We start from the raw sequence: 26,443 nt of genomic DNA on the forward strand, positions 1-26,443 counted from the left end.
TAAATCCATACACAGAGTGTTTTGGGGTTTTTTTGCAAGTTTAAATATACCTCGATTTTTTTCAGAAATGCAGTCAGTGTGCAAATTAAGTTCTGTTCAGAAATTTGGCAAGCATGAATCACCACTTTGCAAAACCCTGTCCGTGAGGGTGATGATGGTTCTGATCTCCACAACCGCAAGACTGGGTTGGTCAGGATTTGCTGCTGCCACAGAGAAGGCTCCACTTACGAGCACTCAGCGATTCTTCATTCTCTATTCTAGCATGTGCCTGAGCGTTTACACACAGACATACATGGATGACGTTTTATTAAAAATCCCTTGCCTTTTAGTTCTCTGTTAAAGTTGAGCAAGAACACTTTGTTGATTTTTAAAGTAAGATACATGAGTGGGTTATTTTTATATATTTCATTCAAGTACATTTAAGGAGGTGTTAACAATATCTTTATTACTCAAGGGGGTAATGGGTCTGAAAGGCTGGGAACCATAGCTTAACACCTGTATTTTGGAGCATTTTGTTTTCTTTGTTTTTGTTTGTTATTTGCTGCTTGCACTCCTTTATGAAATAGACACAATTAAGTAAAATGGTCGCCCTTCCTTTAAACACTACTGCTTTTTTATATATTGCTTTATTGGAGTATAACTGAGGTAAAATCAAGTTCACACATTTGAAGTGTACAATGTGATGAGTTCTGACATATCTACACACCTGTCAGACCATCAGGGAAACCAAGATAATGAACAGGCCCATCACCCCCAAAGAGCTCTCCTCTCTGAAATTTCTCCTCCCATCTCACTACCTCCCCCTACCTCAGGCAACCACTGATCTGATTTCCATCACTACAGACTTGCTTTCATTTTCTGGAACTGTATATAAATGGAATCACCTAGTATGTACTGTTGCCTGGCTTCGTTCACTCAGCGTAATTATTTAAAGATTTTCATGTGGCTGAGTGTACCAATAGTTCATTCTGTTGTTTTGCTCACAAGTGTTCCCTTGCGTGGATACACTGTGATTTGCACATCTATTCACTTGTTAATGGTTGTCTGGGTTACTTCCAGCCTTGGCCATCACACATAAAGCTGCTATGAACATCCCTGTACAAGTTTATGAACATATGTCTTCAGTTCTCTTGGGTGTACACCTAGCAGTAGAATGGTTGGGTGGTATCATAACTATTTAACTTTTAAAAAAAACTGCCCAGGTCTTTTCCAGAGCCGCCAAACCATTTTATAGTCATTCCATCAGGAACCACAGTCCTAAATGGCCTTAACCTATGCGAGGCCATAAGTCGAGAAATTTCTACTCCATTTTGTTAAACTCAAAATCATCTAATGAAAACCAGTGAGGCACTGGATTTTAAAACCCAAAGGTCAGGGGAGCAGGGGAAGCAGCTCAGACCTGACTCCTGAGAGGAGCCACTCAGGGGTGAGGAGAAGAACTGGGGGCGGGGTGGGGGGGGAGGTTGAGACCGAAGGCCAAGAAGCCAAGGCAGCCCTGCCCAGGCCGCAGTCACCTGCTCCCCGGGAGCCCTGGGGCACCCAGCAGCCCAGAGCACAGGACTCTCCCCTCCCCACCCATGCCCACAGGGGTCACAGGGCCGGATGTGGCTCACGCCTCTGGGAACAGAGCCACTGACCCATCTGCCCCTATTCTTGCCCCACAAACCACCTTCCCCAGCACAGCCTAACTGGTTGATATAAAACAGAACTCCAGACATGCCGTTGCCCTGTGTAAAACCCAGCGGTCTTCTCACCGCATTTGGGATCAACCCCTAAGCCAGTACCATAGCCTATGGGATCCCTGCAAACACTTCTCCTACTTTATCTCCTCCTGTTCTCCCCACCTCTCACTCCACTCAAGCCATATGGGGCCCCTTGCTGCTCCATAAGAATGCCACACTCACCTCTACCTCAGGACCTTTGCACTAGCTGTTCCCGTGAAACGGAAAGCCCTTTCCCCACATTTGCACGCGGCTTACTCCCTCCTTTGACACGAATCTCTGTTCAGAGAGGCCATCCCTGACCACCAAACCTGCATCACCTCCCACAGTCACTCTCACCCTCATTTCCCTATTTAACCTCATCATCACACTAAGGCTCTTCAAAGTTTCTCAACAGTGTGTGTTTGACTCCCAACTCCCTGTGTCCCACACGGAATGTAAGTAGCACCAAACAAGGAGCCTGTCTATCTTGTTCCACTCTCTGAACCCCCAGGGCCTAAACTGCACTCAGCATATCAGCAGTAATCAACTGCATCTGCTGAACGAACCAACGAACGGCCAGGCCCATGATGAAGCTTCATGCTGTACAGCCAGTCCTCTTCCCACGAAGCCTCACTGCCAGCCCCTCCTACAACATCTGCAGCAACCGGCTCACTGGGTGAGCCCCACGGGACAGCACGGTGGGCATCCCCTGCCACCCAACGTGGGAAGGAGACGGAGCCAAGCAGTCAGCGAGGCTCGGGTAACTCAAGCTGAGGACGCAGCCTTCTCATCAGGAAGGAGGCTGCAGGCCAGGCCGGAGGAAACCAGAGACCCCACTTCTGCCTGAGAACCTCCAACTGGGTCACAGACATGGGACCCTGCCAGAGCCGTGTGTGCACAGAGCACCGGCCATCTCCTCACAACGCCCAACCACAGAGGCTCAAGCTCAATCCACCTCCCAAGGGACAACTTCTCCTCCGTCCGTGGCCACCCCGAACGGGCCACGGCACAGCCTCTCAAGTCCTCTGCTGATGTCCTGGTGGCCAGCACAGATGGCCCACATTCCCATCCACAGCCTCGGCCTGAGTGAAGACCTGGAACTGCTGCAGTGGGTGAGGAATCAGACCTAGAGCCTGGGCCTCTCTCCTGGGAGGCCAGCTGCTCTGCGGGGCCACACACCAGGCTGGGCTCTCGTCAGCCAGCTCTCTGAGGTGGACAACAGGCCCAACCCCGTAACGACAACAGAAGTAATGACGCCGTCCCCTGCCACCAAATCCCTCGTGATTCCTCTTCCGGCCCCTCTGGACGCAGGATGCGTCTTATGTCAACGTCATGTCCTGGTTTAATCGGCAGCCATTTCTTTTTCTCACTGGTGCATAAAATAATGATGCATCGCACAACTGATGACGTCCTAGATTTGATGAAATAAGGTATGTGCTGGGGAGGCCCTGGCCTGATTCCCCAAATAACCCGATGACAGAGGTCGGGGTTGGCATGCAGCTCTCATCGGCGAGAGTCTGAAATCCTGGACACCGAGAGTGAACCCTGATGTAAACCACAGATTCGGGGTGACAATGCTGTGTCAATGTGGGCTCACGGGTTGTCACTAATGTGCCCCTCTGATGGGGGATGCTGACAGCAGGGGAGGGGTACACCTGTCTCTGCACCTTCTGCTCAGAACTGCTGTGAACCTAAAACTGCTCCAAAAAATAAAGGCTGTTGGAAAAAAAAAATCCAGTACAGCCCAAATCACTGTCAAATGGGGGTTCTTAGGCTGAACACCTCAAGAAGTAGTTGATGTGGCGTGTTGAACCAAAACATTTAAAACAGCAAGAACGTTCAGGATGCCAGACGCTCGGAGAGAAGCAGGGAAAATGAGACTGACGCGGGAAGGGCAGCGTCACACAGCCAGGTACACGCGCGCCAAGGTCACGGCAAACAAAATGGTTCTCCCACTTGACATCTTTCTCTCTTCTTTCCTACCCAAATTGTCTTAGCTACACGTCAGACTCTACCCCATTCTGCAGATGAGCAAACCATGGCTCGGAGGAGGGAAGCAGCCCTCCCAGGGCCATGAAGCTAGCAAGAGGTGGAAGGATGGAGCTATGGGGTCGCCCCAGTGAGTGCCCAGCTTCCCCGGGGCAGGATGCTTGGCACTTACTTTCTGGACTTTGCACATTCCTTCTTCCAGTTCTTTACCAAAACGGGCACAACTTGTTCTGACGTGTCCTCCTTATTCAGGGACCAGAGGTCAGTGCTCTCCAGGGGTTGGCGGTAGCCCTGGACCATCATCCTGTGGCCGAAACACAAGGCGTGAGGCGATGAGAGTCAGAAGGAAGAGGACGACGACGACCCTCCCTGCCACCACGGCCATGCGACCGAAGGCGGCCGCAACTCAGGAATATCTCAATAAGGAATAATGGACATGTGGGCACATTAAATCATTATTGCTAATTTTACTGTTAGGTCACCCAGGAAAAATAGCCTCATTTTTAGAGATACATACAGAATATTTAGGAGGAATAGCAAGATGGCTCTAATTTACTTAAAAAAAATTTTTTTAAGGCGAATATGACAAAGCATTAACCATCGTTAAATCAGGTGATGAGTTTATTGAGGTTTATTAAACTAGTCTTTCCGGTTTGAATACTTTCATGATAAAAAGCAAACCTAATATTTTAACTTGTTATTTTGAAACATTTCAAACTCAGAGAAAAATCACAGGAATCTTACAAAGAATTCCTGTCTACCCTTCACCTAGTTCACAACTGTTAACATTTTAAGTGTGCTGTATCTGCCTCTGTCTCTAGATACATACATATGCAAACACATACAGGCAGAGCTCAGAGATGCTGTGGGTTCGGTCCCAGACCACCGTGATAAAGTGAATATTGCAATAAAGCAGGTCACAGGAATTTTTTGGTTTCCCATATTAAAGTTATGTTTACACTATCCTATAATCTATTAAATGTGCAATAGCATTATGTCTAAAAAAAACAACAGAGCTTAACTTAAAAATACTTTATTGCTAAAAAATGCTAAGCATCATCTGCACCCTCAGCGAATCCTAGTAATAACATCAAAGGTCATGGATCACAGATCACCATAATAAATATAATAATAATGAAAAAGTTTGAAGGATTGTGAGAATTACCAAAATGTGACACAGAGACACAAAGTGAGTGAATGCTGTTCCCAAAATGGCGCCAACAGACTCGCTTGATGCAGGGTTGCCACCAACCTTCAATTTGTAAAAGACACAGTGTCTGCGAAGCGTAATAAAATGAAGTATTTCAGGGCTTCCCTGGTGGCGCAGTGGTTGAGAGTCTGCCTGCCGATGCAGGGGACACGGATTCGTGCCCTGGTCCGGGAAGAGCCCACATGCCGCGGAGCGGCTGGGCCCGTGAGCCATGGCCGCTGAGCCTGCGCGTCCGGAGCCTGTGCTCCGCAACGGGAGAGGCCACAGCAGTGAGAGGCCCGCGTACCGCAAAAAAAAAAAAAAAAAAATGAAGTATTTCTTTTCTCTGAACCATTTCATAGTAGGTTGCAGACTCTACACATCTTTACCCCTAAATATTAGTGTGCATCCCCCTAAGAGAAAGGACGTGCTCTGATATAACCAGAGTACAATGACCAAAATCAGAAATACGAGCCTGGCTGGCGTGACCTACAGTCCATATTCAAATTACACTGTCCTAGCGCTGTTCTTTAACAGCAACTGAAAAATAGTTAAGACAAATATTAAATGGAAAAAAAAACCCCACAATGTTTGCAAAAAGTTTATAAAGACAAGGAAAAATGCTTGGGGGTTGGGGGAAGGATTTTAATAATCCCCAGTAGGATGCTGACAATGTAAAGAAAAAAATGTGCAAATAAAAGGAGGGCGAGAAGGGGGTGTATTGAGCTGTGGACGGCGGCTGCCTCTGGTGCTCTGTTGCTATTGGTCCACACTCTTAGCCACTTTTCCTACGGTGCACGGGCATTATTTTTCTCATGGGGGGAAACAATGCCAACAACAATAATTACACCTAATGCAAACAAACAGCCAAATTCAAAGCTGAGCCAAGAGCGTGCAGCTTCTTGCCCAGGCCAAGCCGTCCACAGAGGTGCAAGCTGTTTAGGTTTATGCATTTATCACATGAACGTGGGGTCAGGGTGAGTGTCTCTGAGACCCCGGCCGAGGGGAGGCACACTCAGGACACAGCCCCATCGGAAAGGGCAAGGGAGGAAGAGCAGGGGCCCTAGTGGCACACTCATGGCCCAGCAGCCGCCCGAGGTTTGGGGACCAGGACTTACCCTGTGATCCACCAGAAGGTGATCCTGGAAAGGAAGGAGGCGCTGGATTCTGGGCAAGGATTCTAGTGGAAAGAAAGCACAGGGTGGGGAGCAAAGGGGAAATGAATGGTTAAACTTCTCATCTACGCCAGCTCTAGGCAGGGAGCAGCCAGCTGGCTGCTCTTCCTCCCAGTGGACCAGCGGCCACTCTCACGCCACTGATTTTCACCCTGAAAGGGCTTCCCTCCTGAGCACCAGTGGCCTGGAAAGAAACACCTGGCAGCTCCTCCAGTTTTACCCGGTAACTGTTTCCTGAGTGTCTGCTATGTGTAAAAACGGTACAATGCGTCCCATACCTGCCTTATCTTATATCCCCACAGCAACCCAACAAACACGGCCCTACTGTTGTCCCTGCTTTAGTTCATTCATTTGTCCATTCAACAAATATTTATTGAGCATCTACAATGTGCCAGGCACTCAACGATGTACTAGCATGATCTCATATCCTCACAGAACCGTAAGTGTGGTACTACTAGTATTCCTATTTCTTTCATTCATTCATTCACTCATTCAACAAATATTTTCTGAGCACCTACTATGTGCCTGCCACCTGTACACAAATCTGGACAAACAGACATAACCCTAAACCAGGGCAATAACACCACCTGCTAACACTCTCTGCTAGCTAGCTCTGTTTTAAATGTTTTACACAAATTAACTCATTTAATCTTCATAACCACACTATGAAGTAGGTAAAAGCATCATCCTCATTTTGTAGTTAAAGAAACGGAGGGGCAGAGAAATGAAAAGACTTGTCCGGGGTGCCAACAGCTAGAAGCAGCGGAGATAGAATGTGAGCCCCAAACAGTCAGGGTCCGGAGAGAGACATTAATCAAACGATCACGTGAACAAGTACAAAACCGCAACTGTGACAAGGATCATACCCCGAAGGCAAGTCAATATTACCAGTGAGATCACTGGTATCTCACTGGGCTGATCTAGTTGACAGAGGTCACGAAAGGCGCCCCTGAGGAAGATGGTCAAGCTGGGGAAGGAACTCTACCATTTTTGTAACTTTTTGCAAGTCAAGTTATTTCAAAATAAAATGTTATTAAAATTTTTTAATTCCTTATCTTTCAGAGATACATATTGAAATGTTTACATGCGATGCAGGGTAAATAGTCCATGGCGTTCATTATACCATGCTGTCCACATTTGTACACATTTGAAAGTTTCCATCATGAAAATCTTCCCCAGTGAGTCAAACAAGAAGCCTGGGCTGAGAACCACCAGGTTTCACTCTGGGGGCCATGAGGCATGGGGAGGTTCCGGTCCTACCAGCCCGGGAATCATCTGGGGAGCTTTGTAAACACAGGTGCTGAGAGTCCCAGCCCAGACCAACTAGATCACTCTCTCTGGGGCTGGGGCCCTGGCATCAGTATGTCTTTAATCAGATGCAGCTGGCACACAGACCTACATTCTAAACAAACCTAAAGCCAGATGGCCCTGGGTTCAAATCCCAGCTATGCCATTTTCTAGCTGAATGACTTTGGGCAAGTCCCTTCACCCCAAAGTCTCAGTTTTTGCATCTGGGAATTGGAAGCGGTCAGTCCCACTGCTCAGCCTACCTCATGGGACTGCAAGGAGGGACAAGTGGAATGAGGTCCATGGGACCTCATTTTTCCAACCTAAGGCCGCAGCATTATTCCTGGAGCAGGTGGTGGTATTTGCTTTGTAGGCTGGCTTTTCTTCCGGAAGTGGGTGGGTTGTCACGGAATCGCAAATACACTTCAACTACAGCCCAGTTCCCTAAGGTGCTGGCAGAGAAGGGGATGGGGGCGGGATACAGCTGGCAATGACTCATTTATTTCTTAAGCAAATAATGAGGGAGGATCTGCTTATATGCCAGGAGGTGGCTAAATACATCCAAGACTGAGCTACGCAGGAGAGACAGTGAGGTCCCGGCCCCGTACTGCCTCTCGCCTCAGAAGAGAGGGACAGTAAGCAAACCAAGATGCAAATAAATATACAACTATACACGGTGAGAGCTGTGACAACAACAACAAAACAGGGTCCCGGCGGGGGTGGGAGCCAGGCTGGGGGGCGTCCATGGGTGAAGCAACATGAAGCAAGGTGGTTAGAGGGAGGTTTGAATCCCAGCCCTGCCACTTACTAACTGAGGGGCCTGGGCCAAGTTACTTGGTGATGATGAGATTAAATGAGATAAAACCTGTGAAGTACTTAGGCCACAGTTCCTGGTGCAGAGTAAAAGCTCAAGCAATGACATCAGCAGTATTAACATGAATACTAACGGTAAACACAGTAACAAGTCCGCCATTTCCTGCAGACCGTGACACACCAAGAACTGTACCAGACGCTTCACATCAGGGCTGGCAAAGTCAGGCCCACAGTCCGGCCACTTGCAAAATAGTTTTATTTGGACACGGCGATGCCCATTCATTTCCGTACTGTCCACATCTGCTTTTGAGCTACAGTGGCAGAGCTGAGTACTTGCGACCGAGACCATGTGCTCTACGAAGACTAAAATATCTACTATCTGCCTCTTTACAGAAAAAGTTGGCTGCCCCCTGCTTACATCAGACCTCACGACACCAAAGATGGCGATTCTTAAGGGGAGGAACTAGAACTCAAACGCGGGCCTTCTGCCTCCAAATCCAGCCTTCTTTCAGTCTTGGCATCAACACAGAGTCAGCCCTGCACAAAGAAGCCCAGCCAAGGGGGCGAGTGGGGGCTGAAGTGCAGCTGGTCGTGGGCCTGGGGGCGGCAGGACTGCACTGGCTGAAAGGACGCAGGGCCTTTCTCAAACTCATCCACCCAGAGCGGGCCAGATGCCTTTTTCTAACCTGCACAGAGGCCCGGTGCAAACTGTCAGGGTGTCAGGCTTATACACACAGGGGCCTCACAAATCCTGGCATTGTTTCAAAATCAGGCAAGCCCAGCTGTGGGTCAAGAACAAAGCAACCTAGACTTATCATGATCACTTTGTAAATGTATAGAAATGGCGGATCACTATGCCTACAGCATTGTAGGCCAATTATACTTCAATTAAAAAAAAAAAAAGGGACATGTAAACACAGAATTCAAACAGGTCTGCAGTGAACAATATTTACAATTGTTATAATGATGCAAACACTAATTACTGATGTAATTTAAAGTATGATAAAATTGGGGGGAGAGGATGAGGAAGGAGAGGTGGAGTTATTCAATCTTCATCTCAACATTTATAAAGTTAAAAACTGCTCTTTTGGGCATTCCCTGGAGGTCCAGTGGTTAGGACTCCACACTTTCACTGCTGAGGGCCAGGGTTCAATCCCTGGTCGGGGAACTGAGATCTCAAAAGCCATGCAGCACAACCAAAAAAAAAAAAAAAAAAAAAAACTGCTTTTTTCTTTTCCTTTTATTCGAGAAAACAGATGTTATTAACTAAACCAACTGTGGTAATCGTTTCACAATATATGTAAATGAAACCATCAATGCTGTTATACCTTAAACTTAATCAGTGATGTATGTCGATTATTTCTCAATAAAACTGAAGGAAAAGAACAAAGCAACCTGTCAGCTACATAACTGAAGGTGAATTCATTCCCTTTGTACCCAATTGTACCCAAATGGAGTCCTACCCCTAAGACCATAAGAAATGACGGCCCAGCGGGGAGAGACTAATCCCCACTCTGGCTAGTAAAAATCCCAGCCCCTGCGAGAAAATGCACCCTCCAGATGCAGTAAGGCTGGATCAGCAACGTGAACACTTCAGCTTCTACTGTGCACAATCCAGGAGCCTCCTTAAGCTCGGCTCCCCACCGCTCCTCCCTCCTCTGGACCCAGATCCAGATGTTCAGATAATCAGAAGTCACATTGGGCAGACACCGGCTCCTGTCACCAGCACAGATAAAAAATTACATCAGTTTGGGAGCTGGTTTCTGGAAGTCCCTATCTGACATGAGAGGCCTCATGTGATAACAGACAATTAGAGTTCCGAAGTAGTCAAGAACTGATAATTAAAGAAAGAAGGAAAGGGACTTCCCTGGTGGCACAGGGGTTAAGAATCCACCTGCCAATGCAGGGGACACGGGTTCGAGCCCGGGTCTAAGAAGATCCCACATGCTGTGGAGCAACTAAGCCCACATGTCACAACTGCTGAGCCTGTGCTCTAGAGCCCTCGAGCCACAACTACTGAGCCCACGTGCCGCAACTACTGAAGCCCGCGCGCCTTAGAGCCCGTGCTCCACAACAGGCGAAGCCACTGCAATCAGAAGCCCGCTACGAAGAGTAGCCTCAGCTCGCCGCAACTAGAGAGAGCCCATGCACAGCAATGAAGACTCAATGCAGCCAAAAATAAATTAATAAAATAAGAAAGAAGGAAAAAAAAAAAAAGGAGGCCGCTGGACAAGGATCCAGGCAGTGTTCCATTCAACCAAAACCAAGCAGAACTTCTCGAGGTGGAAAAGACAGGGCTGCTGGCTGGGGGCTTCCCGGCCTCTGAGACTGAAATGGAGTAACTCCTGTCCCAGGAGGAAGGAGGATTGTTAACTGATCCCCCATTTGGTTAGAAACAAGAATAATTCAGGGCTTCCCTGGTGGCGCAGTGGTTGAGAGTCCGCCTGCTGATGCAGGGGACACGGGTTCGTGCCCCGGTCCAGGAAGATCCCACATGCCGCGGAGCGGCTGGGCCCATGAGCCGTGGCCGCTGAGCCTGCGCGTCCGGAGCCTGTGCTCTGCAACGGGAGAGGCCACAACAGTGAGAGGCCCGTGTACCGGGGAAAAAAAAAAAGAAACAAGAATAATTCAGACAGGCCCTGGCTGAAGGCGGAGGAAGAGGAGCAGGGAGGTTCATGCAGAGAGCTGCATTCTTTGGCATCTCTACCTGGTGCAGGTAATTTGGCCTGAAACTATGAGGTTTAAACTAATTTGGTACACAGCCCCCCAGGCACTGGTTCTCTGAGAACTGGTCACCCGTGACCACAAGGCACTCTGAGGACCTTTGTCTGGGCCCTCAGCATTCTGGCCTTTCTGTCAGAAACTCTCTGGGTCCTCACCCACCTTTTCTGGTTTTGATTCTACTTTTAGTTCAGTTTTCTGCCAGTTACTCCAGCAGTAAGGGACGCGTAAGCAGCACTGTAGCTCAGACCAGGGGTTCTGAAACCTGGCCCCATCACCAGCATCCACGGTGCCTGGCAGTTTGTTAAAAACAGAAAGGCTTAGGCCCCACCCAAACTGACTGACTCAGAAGCTCTGGGGGTGGGACCCAGCAATGATCTGTGTTTTAACAAGCCCTCCAGGTGATGCTGATGCAGGCTCTGATGCGAAGGGCTCACCTGGTGGAAGGGCTCCCAGTCCAGCCCTGTCAACTCAGGCGACACTACACCACCCTGAACCTCGGTGTCCTCATCTATAAAATGGGGGGAGACTCACAGTTCCGCCTCAAAGTTGGGTTGCCGTGAGGATTAAGTAAGTTAATTTTATTTATTAACACAAGGCTGCTATCGTTATTATTGGCTGGAACCACCTAAACGTCGGACAATAAGAAATCCGTTGGTACAGCATGTTACACTAGTGTCCTTTGTTGGCCCTGCCGCTTCTCAGCTGTGTAAAGCTCCTCCGGGTGCAGGACCACAACTTCTTCTACTGCAGCACACACGATGTGTGCTTTGCCCATGAACTTGTCCGATTTCTCTTCCTGGTTTTTGATGCTCTGCTACACACAGGGTCACTGTTCAGGCCAGCCTTCCTCTCAACCTGCCTGGACTCTGGCAATGGCTTTCCTAAAGTGTCACCAGCCTCATGCATCCTCCTTTCAGCAAGAGACCCAACCAAGCAGAAGTCCACACAGTACCCAAACACCCACAAGTTCCATCGTACCGCTGGACCTCTGGACATGCTGCTTCCACCACCAGGAGCACCTTCCCATCCACCCTCCAAGCCTTCAACCTTACGGGAGGGGATGGAGGCATCCCCTCATTCGGATGCTGGCTCTGGCCCCCCAGGCTGAGTGCAGGACTGCTCCTCGGGCACCCGCAGCCCCCAGCACTCCCCTGTCTTGGAACCCCACTGTCCATCCCGCAGCAGCAGCTTATTTGCCCGCCGCCTCCTCTATCTTTCCTAAGGGGCAGTCAATGTCGGTTCGTTTCTAGGTGCTCCGAGCCCAGCGGAGCCCCCGGCACAACGCCGAATCACTAAATGGCCGAAAGCATAACGGAGAAAGGAATTAAAAATGGAGTTTTCGATGCTCTCATTAAAGGTCTAGGCCCAGCAGTTGCCTCTGGGCTGCAAAGGGTAGAGACTGACCATGAAGGGGCAGGAGGTCCGGGACTTTCTGGGGTCCTGGGAATGTTCTGTATCTCAATAGGGGTTTGAGTTACTCATTTGTCAGAACTCATCAAATGGTAACTTAAGATTCAGGAATGTCACTATGTAAATTTACTTAAAAAAAAAAAAACGAACCATAAAGAGATATTGAGCTCTGGCTAATGATTTGCACAGTGAAGTGTGTGAATGAAGGATACTAATGTATTTCAAGGTCACTTTTAAATACCAAAAATCTTAGCCGGCTGGCTGACTAGATAGATCTGTGATAAAGCAAATTTAGCAAAATGTTAACTTGTAAAATACAGTCGGTGGGTAGATGGGGAGTACTCGCTGTGTCTTTCAACTTTTCTGTAGATTTGAAATGTTCACAGTAAAATACGAACAGGATTAAAAATACCTCTTACACCAAATGAGCTGAGCAATTTTTAAGAATTTGCTAAACCAGTGCTTTCCAACCATGAACCACCCAGGGATCTTGTGAAAATGAGACCCTGACTCAACAGGACTTGGCAGGCCTGAAACTCTGCATTTCTAATGAGCACCTGAGGGATGCTGATGCTGCCGGTCTGAGGACCCCACTTTGAGAACTGAGGGTCTACTATCTGCCACATTTGCCCCTGATGCCCCCAACTGCCAACGGCAACCCCGTCCCTGCATCCTAAGCGGTAGCCTCAGGGCCAGCAAGATCAAAGCACTAGAGGCTGGGGACAGGTGACAGCCTCAGAAAGCCTGCGAGGCCCACTCAGCCGGGCCCCACCTGATGCACAGAGGGGAGCAGCCCTGCCAGGAAGCAGGGCCAGGACACAGCTCTGAGTCACACATCAGGCACGGGGCCAGCTGGGGAGGACGACAGCTCGGTGACTCAGTGGGGGGAGAAGGTCAGCACTGCCGGCCCCCAGGCTGGCCCCGCCTGACCCTGGGCTTGGCTGACTGCTCTGAGGACAGGTGACATGGGACTGCTGCTCTGAGGGTGGGACAGCGACAGGGACTGGACTCACCCCATCTTCCGGCTCCACTGTGATGTGAACCCTGAGGGTGACGGGGAGACAGCAGAGGTGACACCTAGCAGCGTCCTCCTCCCCAGGTCACAGGCCTCAGCTCCGGGGCAGGGAGGCGGGTGCGGCCAGCATCAAATCGAGCCTCAACCCATTTTCAAGAACAGGACACTGAGGTCTTGAAAGGAGGAGCGACTTGCCCAAAGTCAGATCCAGAAGTCACATAACCTGATTCCCAGCCTTCATCTCGACTGTAGTCACACAGTCTGCTGATCTGCTTAAAGGGACGATAGCTTCCTGGGGGCATGCAGTAGATGGTACTTTCCAAAGTTGGCCAGGAATCACCTGCCATCTCACATGCTCTTCTTACAATGAGACCTGGCCGCTCCCCCATCTAGAGGTGGGGGCCTGTGTGCGCCCACCCCTTGCACCCAGAAGACCTTCGTGGTTCCCTCAATCAGAAGAGGGTGGCAGGAGTGACTCTATGTGACTCTGGGACTAGGTCCTAAAAGGTGACACAGCTTCCACCTCATGCGTGCTCACTCTTAGAGACCAGCCGTCACGCTGTGAGGAAGCCCAGGCAGCTCGGGGAGACCAGGTGGGGCTGTCAACCCTGGCTGAGGCTCCAGCCAGAGGCCAACGCGCTAACCATCCGACACGTGAGCAAGGACCCTGAGTGAAAACCACCCAGCTGAGCCCAGCCAACGCCCGGGCCTGTGAAACATAACAAAGTACTGTTGCTGTTTTATGCCACTAAATTCAGGGTGGTTTGTTACGGAGTAACAGATAAGCGTAGCAGGGCATGGACCACACTTTTTCACATACTGCTGTGTCCCCAGAACGAAGCGCAGTATAAAAACGGTGCTTAATAAATATCTATTGGAAGAATAAATGGGACGCAGGTGAAATTAAAGCCCAGGGTCTGCCTGACTCCAAAATGAGGCTCTCCTTCCATTACCATGTTGCCTCCACCATCAGATTCAGGCTGTAAGCCAAGACAACCTCTTTGAGCCTTGAGTCCCACAAGAGAAAAGGAACAGCTGGGAGAAGAGTCGGGGTACCCGGGCAGAGAAGGCCCCACACCCCAGAACTGCAGAAAGCACAATGGGAGGAGGAAGGCAGCTCTTTGAGACACCCCGAGGCACACACACCCAGGAGAGAAGAGACAGGAATTCTATCCAGATCCCAGAGGGGACCAGAAATCAGAAATTCCCCATAAAGCATCAGGGACCGTCCAGTGGGAGAGGCTGCTTCTCAGGCCCTACAGGGAGCCTGAAGAGTCAGGAGATCCCCACGTGGGCCTGTCCGCCTCCCCTGGGCTCGGTTTACCCCCAGAGCACCACAGGGTCTGCAGTCACTCGGGGGGGTATGACTTGTTCAGTGCGATCCCCTTCTCCACAGAACAGCCTGACACCTAATGTTTCTGATGGGGACACTCCACTGTCACACACCCACACCCGTGCACACAAACACCTATGAACAGCAGACGTGAGGGCCGGAGACATCTTAGCTCCTCCTCTGTGCCAGCCGGGGGCTGGATCCCCTGGGTGCTCACGCATGGCTGCTGCCCTTGTGAACTTTACACACATGCAAAACACACTCACATGAACACACAAAAACACACACATGCACACACTCATACACATCTACATGCAAGACATGTAAACATATGTGCATGCACGTACACATACCACACACACACACACCCCTATGTGCACAAACACACATATATACACACATTCACAGACACACATACACACTTGTCTAACTTCTCCAACCCAGCTCCTCCCAGAGCAGGGAGATGAGAAAATGGGGCCTCTCTGAACACACTCTAGGGCACGGGTTTCTGAAACTTACACTGGGAGCATCCGTCACCTCCTCCAGGCTGATGCCCCACAGATCCTTTCATCACCCACAAAAGCAGCCTCAGCCTTTTGCTGAGGTTCAGGCCAAACCCAGCAGAACCACAGCTGAAAACTGCTCCCACTGCAATTTCATCCGTTAGCAGCTGACTAACCATGAACAAAGCATCAAATGAACGCTCCAAAGGCTTCCCATCCCTCTCAAAATAAAATCCAAACAGCCCTCCCAGCCCATAGGTGACTGTCCCGGCTCTCAGAGGCCATCCCTCAGCCCCCTCCTGCCTCTCGCTTCTCCAGCCACACTAGCCTTTCCTGCTGTTCCGGCGACATTCACGGCAGCTCTGCCCCAGGGCCTTTGCACTTGCCACCCCTCTGCCTGGAACCTCTTTCCCTGGGTATCTGCTTGCCTGGCTCCCTCACTCCTTCAGGTCTCTGCTCCAATGAGGTTTCCTGGAGGCGGGGGGGAGGCAGGCTTCCCTGATGGCTTTTATCAAAACCACACACGACCCCAAACCATCATCTCTACCTCCTTTCCCCACTATTCTTCCTAGCCTTTACCACCACCTGACTGATAGGATATATACTTGGCTCCTGGGTTAGTTTGTGCCCCTGCCCATGAAAACATAAACCTCAAGTGGCAATAACTCTGCTTTATTCACTGCTACAGCCCTGTGTCCAGATTGAGGCCTGGCACTCAGCACTAGACAGAAGGAGGGAGGGAAGAAAGGGGAGGAATGAGGAAGGCAAAGAGGATGGACGGAGGCAGAGAGGGAGAAAGAAGACAGGCAAGGGTGATAAATAACCGTGTTCACTTTCCTGCTACCAGCAGAAGGGCGGCCATCCCCACCCGGCCCACTCAGATCCTTCTACACAAGCAGGATTTCCCTCAAGCGGACGGAAGAGACCCAGGGTCTCAAACTCAAACCCCCCATGGGCCAGGCACGTACACAGGTGACGGAAGCAAGACTGTCTAATGAAGCAGGGAGTGGTGAGGACTGTGGAAGGAAACCAGGGCAATGCTCGTCAAATCTGGCCAACCGCTGCCATGTGGGATAACAGCCCTACTGCTGCCAGAACTTCTCATTTTTCTAGAAAATCTGGACAGTTTGAACTTATATGAAATTTCCTGATTTTTAAAAGTTCACTCGCACTGTCTAAAACCACTACGCCAACCAAATGAGACAACGGGCTGGAAAACACAGCAGTTAACAACTGTGAATCAGATTCCCTCCTTAAATCCCCCGAGCCACGTCTACGGCTCAGTTTTTCCAACGGTAAAGTGGAGAGGATAATGTTACGTATCGCCAGGTGTTCAGGGAAGACAGAAGGAGCTCCTAGATGGACGATACTGGCTCAAATCAACGTTAGCTGGCACTGTGCATTCTATCTTGCACACGCACATGCACACACACGTGTCTGTGCTCATCTGTGATCACACTTACGGGATCGTGGATGGTTTCGGAGAACAGGGGTGAGCGGTCTGAGAAGCAGGACAACACAAGCTGGATCAGCACGAGGGAGAAGTAAATGTAGAAAGTGACATCGCGAAAGACGTCGACTTGGGCATCCTGAATGAGAGGGAGGGAAGGAGGAAGAAAACATCACTTTCTGGAAGCAACCTGCGGAGGCTGGGGGAGCAGACAGCAGGAGGCCCACTCTCTCAGCCTGCAGGCCTGACGGCAAGCTTTCCCACCCTGACCCTACCCCCTGCAAGATAACAGAAGACAAGCAGTTACGTCACAGCCTGGTCCACACTGCCTGGTCCAGGCAGCCGACACGGCGGAGGAGCCCCAGGCTTGGGAGTAGCACAGACCTACCTTCAAGGCCTGACTCTGCTCATTCTGGCCATGGGACTTAACCTCTCTGTGCGTCAGTTTCCCCATCTACAGACAGACCAGTGGTTCTCAAGTGGGCGTGACTTTGCCTCCCGGGGAACATCTGGTAGTGTCTAGAGACACTTCTGTTCAGGAGTGGGAGGCTACTGGCACTGCCCCGCACATCCGACAAGCACAGGACAGTCCCACAAAACAAAGATGTCTTGGGCCCCAAATGTCAATGAGTGCTGAAGCTGAGAGACCCTGTCAGGGTAATTGTGAGAAGTCAGTAAGATTATTCACGGAAACGACTCAGTCCCCGGCCTGGCACTTTGTAAACACCAACTCAATAAATGTCAGCTGCCTGCAATGTACACTGCAGGTGCTCAACAAACATTCAGTTACTCTTCCTTCCTTTGCCTGATGCCAGTTCCTGATTAGCCCGAAGGTGACAGGGAACCACGTGACAGTCTGAAAGAGCACGCTCTTCTGAATCCCTAGGAGCAGCAGATGGCAGCCAACGAGAGCCACTTCCCAGCCAGAGCAGCACCAAGGCAAAGTGGGGACGAGTCTAGGGTCCCCAAGCCACCACCCTGCAAACATTGCTCCCTGCTCTGCTCTGTTCCAGACAATAGACACTGAGCGCCAACCTGCCTGGCTGTTACCGCTGACAGAGGTTCAGAGGGTGGCGTGCATCTGCCCATAGCTCCTGCCCAAGAGCTACACAGACACATGGGGCCCTGAGGAAAGAAGGTTCTAGAACAAAGGTTGCACAGGCGAGGGAAATCCTCAGGAAAGAAGCTGGGCCCGTGCAGTAGCCATCCCCTGGTTCCCATGGAAACGCATGGTCTCCACAAAAGCCAGAAGGAACAAGCATCTTCCAGGAGATGCTGACGGAAGACGCAAAATGAGGCCACCACTTACCTCTTTTAAGGCAGTCATGATTTTGGATCTCAGGATGGCCAGGGCACACAGTAGGGCTATAAGCCAGAAAGTGAGCATGATTCCTGAGGACTGAACTCCCCTCCTTCTCTCGATCTGAATTAAAAAGGTAGCAAGCAGCTGGAAGAGAAAAGCATACAACAGGAGTCGTCAGGAGAAGGCCAGGCTCCCAAGGCTCCCACAGTCCAGAGTCTGGCAGATGCAAGGCCTGGAGGAGGGCTGCTGTCGGGCGTGGGAAGCACTGGGAACAGCCTGGGAAGGACCTGGCTCCAGTCCCAGCTCTGCTCTCGCCTTGCTGGGTGACCCTGGACAAGTCACCGAACCTCTCTGAGCCTCTGCTGCCTTGTCTGCAAAATGGGGATGACAACAGTATCCAACTCAAGAGCTGTGGGAATCTAACAGACCAGGTACAGACCCAGGACAGGATGGAAAAGTCAGGGGAAAGCTCAGTTTACGACAGAGATCGGCACACTTTTTCTTAAACAACCGGAGAGTAAATATTTTAGGCTTTGTGGGCCATGGAGTTTCTTTCACAACTACTCAAGTCTGCACTGCAGTGTGAAAGCAGCCTTACACGATACATGAAAGAGTGGACACGGCTGTGTGCCAATAAAACTTTATTTACAAAAACAGGTGGCAGGCCGACCCTCGATTTAGATCAGGAAATCCAGCCCTGATGCTGACTGGTTCTTGTGCCTTGGGCATCAGTGGTTAACTGCTCCCCTTTATTGAGCTTCTCTTATCTCCGCCACACAGGAGGCATTCACACGCACCGACTCGGTGCAGCCTGTTTTCAACTGTTTTCAACCCCAGTTTGCAGATCAGGAAACTTACTTAACCTGCTACTGTCACACGCCTGTCTTCAGGAAACTTCATTAGAACAACCGTGGTGGGCGGATTGGGGTTTTATTTCATTCCTGATACCCGGAGCTATGACTTCCGTTTTACACGTGACTTAGAGATCAGGAAGAGAAAATAAACAATGAAACTGTGTTTCCTTGAAAGAAGGAAATGCCACGGCCATTCCCCAGACAGGCGGCCCTCTGGAGGCAGACCCCAACGCCAGTCACAGTCACGAACCTGACTCCCGTGGAGCTACGGGCACCCAGGGCACCTCCCCTCATCCCCCAGCTGCTTGAGCCAGAGACACGTCTGTCTGTCCTCATCTGTCCTCCTCGGTGCCCCATCTCCCTCACTCCCTGCATCTATCCATCAGCAACTCACACTGGCTCTGCCACCAAGGCCCACCCTCAGCTTACCTGCTGCTCACCCTGGTCTCAGCCTCCATCCCCTTATGCCAGATGACCCCCTACTGGCCTCCCAGCTTCCACTCCTGCACCACAATCCATTCTCCACTTGGAGGCCACGGTCAGCTCTTAAATATGCACAGCCTGGCATGCCCTGGCTCAGAACCTTTGCCTTTAGGACTGGGGGGTTTTAACCTGGGGTCCAAGGACAGGCTCTGGATAGAACCCAGGGGTCCATGAACTTAGATGGGAAACAATTACACTTTCACTTTCCCTTATTAGCACCACCAATGACACGTGAAAGCAACACACCACAATGGCATCGGCAGTGCCTGGGGCTCTGTCATCCTATCTGAAAATAGACAGCTGAAGGCACTTCCCTAGCGGTCCAGTGGTTAAGACTCCGTGCTTCCACTGCAGGGGGCATGGGTTCGATCCCCAGTTGGGGAACTAAGACTCTACATGCTGCACGGCGGCGGCCAAAAAAAAAAAAAAGGTACCTGAAGATGTCTCTGACTATCACGTATGGTCATCAATTGCTATTTGGAAATTAAGGCAGCATCAGTCACAGCTGCTGGTAGGTCTTGATTTGAAATGTATTCATAAAGAAGCACATATATTTTTATTTTGCGTTTTAATCTTTTCATAACTGTGATTAAAGATAACTGGTTTCCCAGCCCAAATGTACTGCACCCGAAGAACGGATAAACAGTGCGTGCGGAATCCATACAATCAAACACGCTGAGTGACTTTAAAAAAAAAAAGATCTTTGGAACCGCAGGGCCTGAGAAGTCAGACTCAAACTGCTCCAGCCTTCATGGTTCCATTCACATGACATTCTGGAAAAGGCAAAGTGATAGGGGCAGAAAACACAGCAGCAGTAGCCGGGTGGGGGGCGGGGTAAAGAGGTGGAGAGAAGGGCTGGGGCGGCACCAGGGAACTTTTGGGGGTGATGGAGCTGTTCCGTATCTTGATTGTGGACGTGGTACTCACCTGACAATATTTGTTTATCAAAACTCATGAACTGTTCAAGGAAAAAAGTGAATTTTACCCTATGTAAATTAAACCTCAAGTAAAAATATAAATGTACATCACAAAATCTTCATATGTAAACATATGTGTGTATGATTGGTTTCCTTTGTAAGCCTATGTGTTCTATGATTATTCTGAGGAGACCAGATTGGCAAAGAAGAAAGGGGTCCATGGCACAAAAAAGGTTTAGAACCCACCTTCAGGAATGAAAAACAAGACAAAACCCACTAAGCCTGAAGCTCGAGGTCCTTCGGGGTCAGCCCTCTGCCCTTCCTGCCATTCCTGCTCCCCTGCTCTCCCCTCCTTACTGTCTCTGCCCCAGCCACACAGGCCAACTCTCACTCTCTCTCTCCGACCCCAGGACTTCTGCACATGCTATCTTCTCCAACTGGATCATCTTCTACCCCCAGCCCCTTCAACTTTTTAACATCCTGCTCATCCTTTAGGCCTCAGCCCCATCATTCCTTCCTCCCTACCCCCCGCCCCGCCAAGACCACATCAAATCCAACTAACACTGCTGTATTTCTGGATTTCTACTGTGAGATCATTTCATTTCTAAATGCCAGCCCCTACTTTTGGCCTCCACAGTGCCAGCCCCTACTTACCATGGTGATGCCCAAGAGGGTTGGGCTGACCAGAAACACTGGGGCCAGGAGCTTGCCCAAACTTCTTTCCCAGAAAGAGTAGAAGAGGTCTGCCCAGCAGACGGTCCATAGCAAAAATCCCAAGGCCTGGAAGAGAAGTACATACACATCTTACAACGGACAGCGACGGAACCTCCCCCAGCACCTGTGCAAAAATCTCAGCCTTGGGGGCACCAGCCACCCCCTAAACCATCAGCTGTGGTCTTCAGATACAGCATGTATCCTCTGGAACACAGACAAGCCCTAGGTAGGGTGAGCCAGCACCTGGGCCGTCCCACACTGGTCTGTATCTCTCCTGCACCACAGGCACAACGCTGTGTGGTCACTATTCTCCCCAGCACCTGAAAACGCAAGTCTGGCTTATCTACATCTGTAACCCCAGCAGCCTGCACAGGGCGCCTCTCACGATGACCATTCATCCAACCAAAATCTACTGGGGTCCTACTGTGGGCCACATACCTGCCAAGGTGCCAAGGGGATAACAGAATAAAACAGACAGAAGTCACTGCCTTCATGGAGCTGCGATTCCAGTGGAAGGAAACAGCCAAGCAACAAACTGAAAAATACATACTATAATGCTAGCAAGAAGTAATATAAGGAGAAATAGAACAGATTAGATAGGGTGGTCAGAGAAGGCCTCTCCCATCAGGTGACATCTGGGTAAAGAGCCAACAGTGACTATTGGAGGGAAAGAACTATTCAGGCAGACGGCAAGTGCAAAGGTCCTGAGGTAGGAATGTGTTCAGTAAGGTTGCGGCTGCTGTGGCATGAGCGGTGGATGTGGCAGGAGATGGCTGAAGAGGAGCCTGGAGCCAGACCAAGCGGGGCCACTGTGAGGACGTCCAGGTTTTATTCCCTATAATGAGAAGCCACTAGAGTTTTTTTGAGCAAGGCACGGATAAAATCTGATTTACATTTTAAAGGGAGATGTTGTCCCCCAAGAGAAGTACAAAGCACTTCCAGAAGTCTAAGAGGAAGACATCAGGTCCAGCTGAGGATAGGGGAGCAGACAGCATGTTGAGATAGGCTCGGATTGTGGTCTGAACGAGACAGGTTTGGACGGCGGTATTATAAGCAAGGGGACAGCTTCAGTAAAATCACTCAAGTTTTCCTGTTTGCCAAGGGCTTATGGAAATAAATTTTGGGAAATGTGGCTTAAAAAAGGACTGAGACACATGCTAAGTCAAGAGGAGAAAGTGGAATGAGGAGCAGGTATACACATGCCCTTCACGTGTCTCCCCCAGAAAGCTCATCCTTATGAGGGGAAAACCAGCACCTGCACAGCAGAGAAACCAGACACGCTGACCAGAGGAACAAAATTAAGCCGATCACCGAGGGGCAGACGGACACCATGCGGCCTTAGATGTAGCCAGAGAAGGACCCGACATCCCTTTTGTAGTTTTCCAGCCAGACAGGCATTACCTGAATCTAATCATGAGGGAGCATCATCCCAATGCCCAAGTTGAGGAACTGACTCTAAACTAACTGGCCCACGCGCTCCAAATATGCCAATGTCATAAAACACAAAGAAAGGTGAAAAGTTCTTCCAAAATTACAGAAAAATAAAGAGTGTGACTAGATGCAACACAGGACCTTGAAGTGAGGGGAGGGGGAGGGGGGTGCTAGAAAGGACAGTATTGGGACAAGTGACAAAACTGGAATATACACAGGTTTTTTTTTTAAGTATTATGTCCATGTTAAATTTCCTGAATTTACTGTACTGTCGTTATATAAGAGAATATCCCTGTTTTGAGAAAAGATACACTGAAGAATCACAGGTAAAGGGGTGTGGTGGATGCTAGCTTTTCCCAAGTGATTCAGAAAAACATAAATAATACGTGTATATGGAGAGAGCAAAAGAGAAGGATGAGGTTAAAATATTAAATGTGGCAAAATGTTAAAAATCGGTGACTATGAGTCACGGGTATACAGGGCTGGGGAGTGCTTAGTATCATCCTTGCAACTTTTCTATAGTTTGAAACTATTTCAAGATAAAAACTTTTTTAAAATTAAAAAGACATCCTTGGGACTTCCCTGGTGGTCCAGTGATAAAGAATCCGCCTTACAATGCAGAGGATGCGGGTTCGATCCCTGGTCAGGGAACTAAGATCCCACATGCCACGGGGCAATTAAGCCCATACGCCACAACTAGAGCCCATGTGCCGCAAACTACAGAGCCCACGCACCCGGGAACCCGCACGCCACAACTACGGAGCCCGTGCACCCTGGAGCCCGCGCACCACGACAAAGAGCCCGCATGCCTCAACGAAGATACTGCGTGCCACAACTAAGACCTGACACAGCCAAAAGTAAATAAAATAAATAAATAATAAATCTTTAAAAAAAAAATAAAAAGACATCCTTGGTCAGGGAGGAAGACCTCCGGATAATCTCGTGAGATAGATCCTATCACCCCCACTATAATCATGGGGGAACTGAGGCTCAGGGAAGTTAAGATATTTGCTCAAAGAAAAAAACTTTCTTTCTATTTCTTTGATTTTGTTCCTATAAGAGATGGTGGATGTTCACAAAACTTACTGTGATAATCATTTCACGATGTAAGTCAAATTATTATGCTGTACACTTAAACGTACACAGTGCTGCATGTCTATTTTATCTCAATAAAACTGGAAGGAAAAAAGAAATTTGCTCAAAGCCACACAGCTAGTAAGTGGCAGAGCCGATATCTGAACCCATGTGTGAACTCAGAGCCCCAGCCTTTACCCACCACATTATTATTCCGTCTCCCAGTAAAAGGAACTCAGGGCCAATTAAGCAGAAGGAACATGTCAGTTTTCACAACTACCATTCCCCGCCCCAGCACACACACACCCACAACACACACATCATGATAAACTCCCACGTGACTTACAGTTTTGGCTTTGTTGAGATGTGTCATTTGAATGTAGCCCCGGTCATGGCGGGAGAGATAGAGGAAGTAGAAGGGGAAGCAGGCCCAAAGGTAAGAGCAAGGCACCCACACGAGGACGGTGTTCTGAAAGCACTTGGTGAAGTCGGGGCTGCTGGTGTTCCACGTGACATTCCACTCCTGAGGACACAAACAGGCACAGGTCAACAGGACGTCCCCAAGAGCTTGGACAAGGGGCCCATGAAGAGTTCAAAACTAGCTGACATGGGGTTTAAGAACAACGAGGCCCCACCAGGCAGAACAGGCAAACTGGAAAGATTAGTAGCCAGAAAGACTACAAACAAGGAACAACGAACAAACGTATATCTCACCTCACCTAACGGACAAGTTCTGGGACCTGTGGTAAGTTCCATTATTGTACGAAAGATGGAGACTGCCATTTAAAGGAATCCTAAAGGGTATTCTGTAAACTGACACGTCGTTTAGTCATATAAATCATTCCTACTTTACAATCTTGGGAACTAAGAGCTTTCTATTATTCTTCTTCATTGTCATCACCATGATCCCTGTATCACTGCCATCAATGTCATCAGCATCACCACTATCGTGATCACTTTCATCAGCACCATCAGCATGGCCATCGTCATCACCACCTTCAGCAGCAGCAGTAGCAGCATGGATAACATCCAAATTGCAGTTCTATGTTCTAGGCCCTATTCTAAGTCCTTTATATGTATTACCTCCTTTAATTCTATAATTACTTTATCATTCCTTTTTCAGGAGGGAAAACTAAGGCACAGAGAGGTTCAGTGATTTGCCCAGTATCTCACAGTTGGTAAGATCTGGAGCCAAACTCAAACTCAGGGAATTCAGCTCTGGAGTTCCTGCATTTAACCACTATGCTATCCAGCCTCAGAAACAAATTTGTTTCAATTACTTTTAATTTTTTAACAAGCCACCTGTACTTCATTAGAGACACGCCAAATAGATAAGTAGATAGATACATACATAAATAGACCAGGTATATCTGTATCTGCCCAAGAATAAACTTCAGACTTCCGTAATGGAAAATTTAATTCAAGTCCTGATCTGACCACTGAACCATTATACAACTTTGGGAAAAGTTATTACCCTATCTTGGGGTCGCAATTTCCTATCTCTACCATAATTGGGTGGGATGAAATTAGAGGTCTGAAACAGGTGGCTCCCAGGCTGATATGGCTCGCAGATTGTTTGCTGTTACTGTTGTTGGTGTTTTAAGCATGCTTTTTTTTTAAAAAAATCTTATGTTAGCTGCCAACATTTAAAAATCAGGAAATTTCATGTAAAACTTGGATTTCCAGTGTCTCTTTTAAAAAATCAGAAAATCTGGCAGCACTGGGCCCATATTTCCACCTTACAACCATTGGGAGGAGCTAGCAGTAGCCAGCCTTTGGATGAGGTCCATGCGGTCCAGCTGGCCAGTCCCCATGCAGCCCCCTTCCCCCAGCACTCTATCCCCACCACTGGATGATGTGCTCTCCAGACACCTCCAGACAGCTCCGGTTCCAACAGCCTTCCCACAATCAGATAAGTGAGACCACCAAGGAACTCCAAGGAACCTGGATTCTTACAACTCCATGCAAGTTTTAAAGCCACATCAAAGAACGTTATAGAAGAGAAAATGATGGGAACAAGCAGACCATTTCACTTAAAGATACATTTGATGATCAATCAAAATATATGTTCCGAGTTTTTCAAAAGAGTTGTGCACAACGCTGTGAGTATACTTAACGCTGCTGAAGTGTACACTTAAAAATGGTTAAGATGGTTGAAAAAAAGGATTTGACTTGAAAAAGAGGGAGAGAGAAAGACCTAGGTATTAAGTACCCAAACTGGTTCTTCAGAGGTTTAATTATTCTGTGATATAAATGGTCATTTTTCCAGAACAAAGAACAAGGAATCATTGAAAAGTAAACTTTAAAAGGTCAACATACACCAAGGGATTTAGCCAGGAAACTTCTAGACACAAAGAAACCCTTAAAAGGACAAAGGTCATGCCTCTGGACTTGGGCACTGGAAGAAAGCTTTGGAAATAAGAATGAGCATGGAGAGGAGTAGTTTATATCAAAGACTATTTTAATTGGTTTCACTTATAATTCTTAAGGTGATGGTGAAAATGGGGATTAAACTGTTGGTGGTTATTATATACAAAGCAGTTTCTGGGCAGTTGCCAGAAAAAGCTCATTCCAAAGGCATCTGCCTTTCTAGTAAGATAAGAATGCTGGGACTTAATATACACAGTTAGGTATACAGGAAGCTCGGTTCCTATGTGAATCAATTCAGTAATCTGATCCTTACCCCAATTATTCCTTGCCTGGACTCCTGCAGTAGTTTTCTAGCCATTCCCTGCTTCCAGCCCCTCTGGGCCCCACTTAGTCCTCCCCACCACAGCCAAATTTATCTTATTTATCTATGCATCCATACGTGCATCAGATATGAACTCAGCCATGAACCCATCCATCCATCCACCCACCCACCCATTCACCCATGTACCAACTCATCCATCCATCTACCATCTATCCATTCACCCACCCCCACTACCCATGCACCCATCCATCCATCCACCCACCTACCCACCCACCGACTCATCCATCCATCCATCCACCCACTTACCCACCCACTGACTCATCCATCCATCCACCCAACTACCCATCCACTGACTCATCCATCCATCCATCCACCCACCCATCC

At 48.9% G+C, this 26,443-nt stretch overlaps 1 protein-coding gene across 4 annotated transcripts in view; it reads right to left on the minus strand.

Annotated features, from left to right (window-relative positions):
* ABCC1 (ATP binding cassette subfamily C member 1 (ABCC1 blood group)) overlaps positions 1–26,443 on the minus strand; it is a 130,393-nt gene that overhangs the window by 68,644 nt on the left and 35,306 nt on the right. For all 4 annotated transcript variants that reach the window (XR_009559211.1, XM_060285800.1, XM_030884056.2 and 1 more), the window contains exons 2-7: positions 23,714–23,890; positions 20,803–20,928; positions 17,901–18,038; positions 16,605–16,730; positions 6,000–6,061; positions 3,865–3,996 (exon numbers count right to left, since the gene is read on the minus strand). Coding sequence is in view for 3 of the 4 variants with exons in the window: in XM_060285800.1 (XP_060141783.1) it covers positions 3,865–3,996; positions 6,000–6,061; positions 16,605–16,730; positions 17,901–18,038; positions 20,803–20,928; positions 23,714–23,890 (761 nt within the window). In the remaining variant the exon portion in view is untranslated. The remainder of the gene's footprint in view (positions 1–3,864; positions 3,997–5,999; positions 6,062–16,604; positions 16,731–17,900; positions 18,039–20,802; positions 20,929–23,713; positions 23,891–26,443) is intronic.

The sequence above is a fragment of the Globicephala melas genome, chromosome 15 (genome assembly GCF_963455315.2).
Source record: "Globicephala melas chromosome 15, mGloMel1.2, whole genome shotgun sequence".
NCBI lineage: Eukaryota > Metazoa > Chordata > Mammalia > Artiodactyla > Delphinidae > Globicephala > Globicephala melas.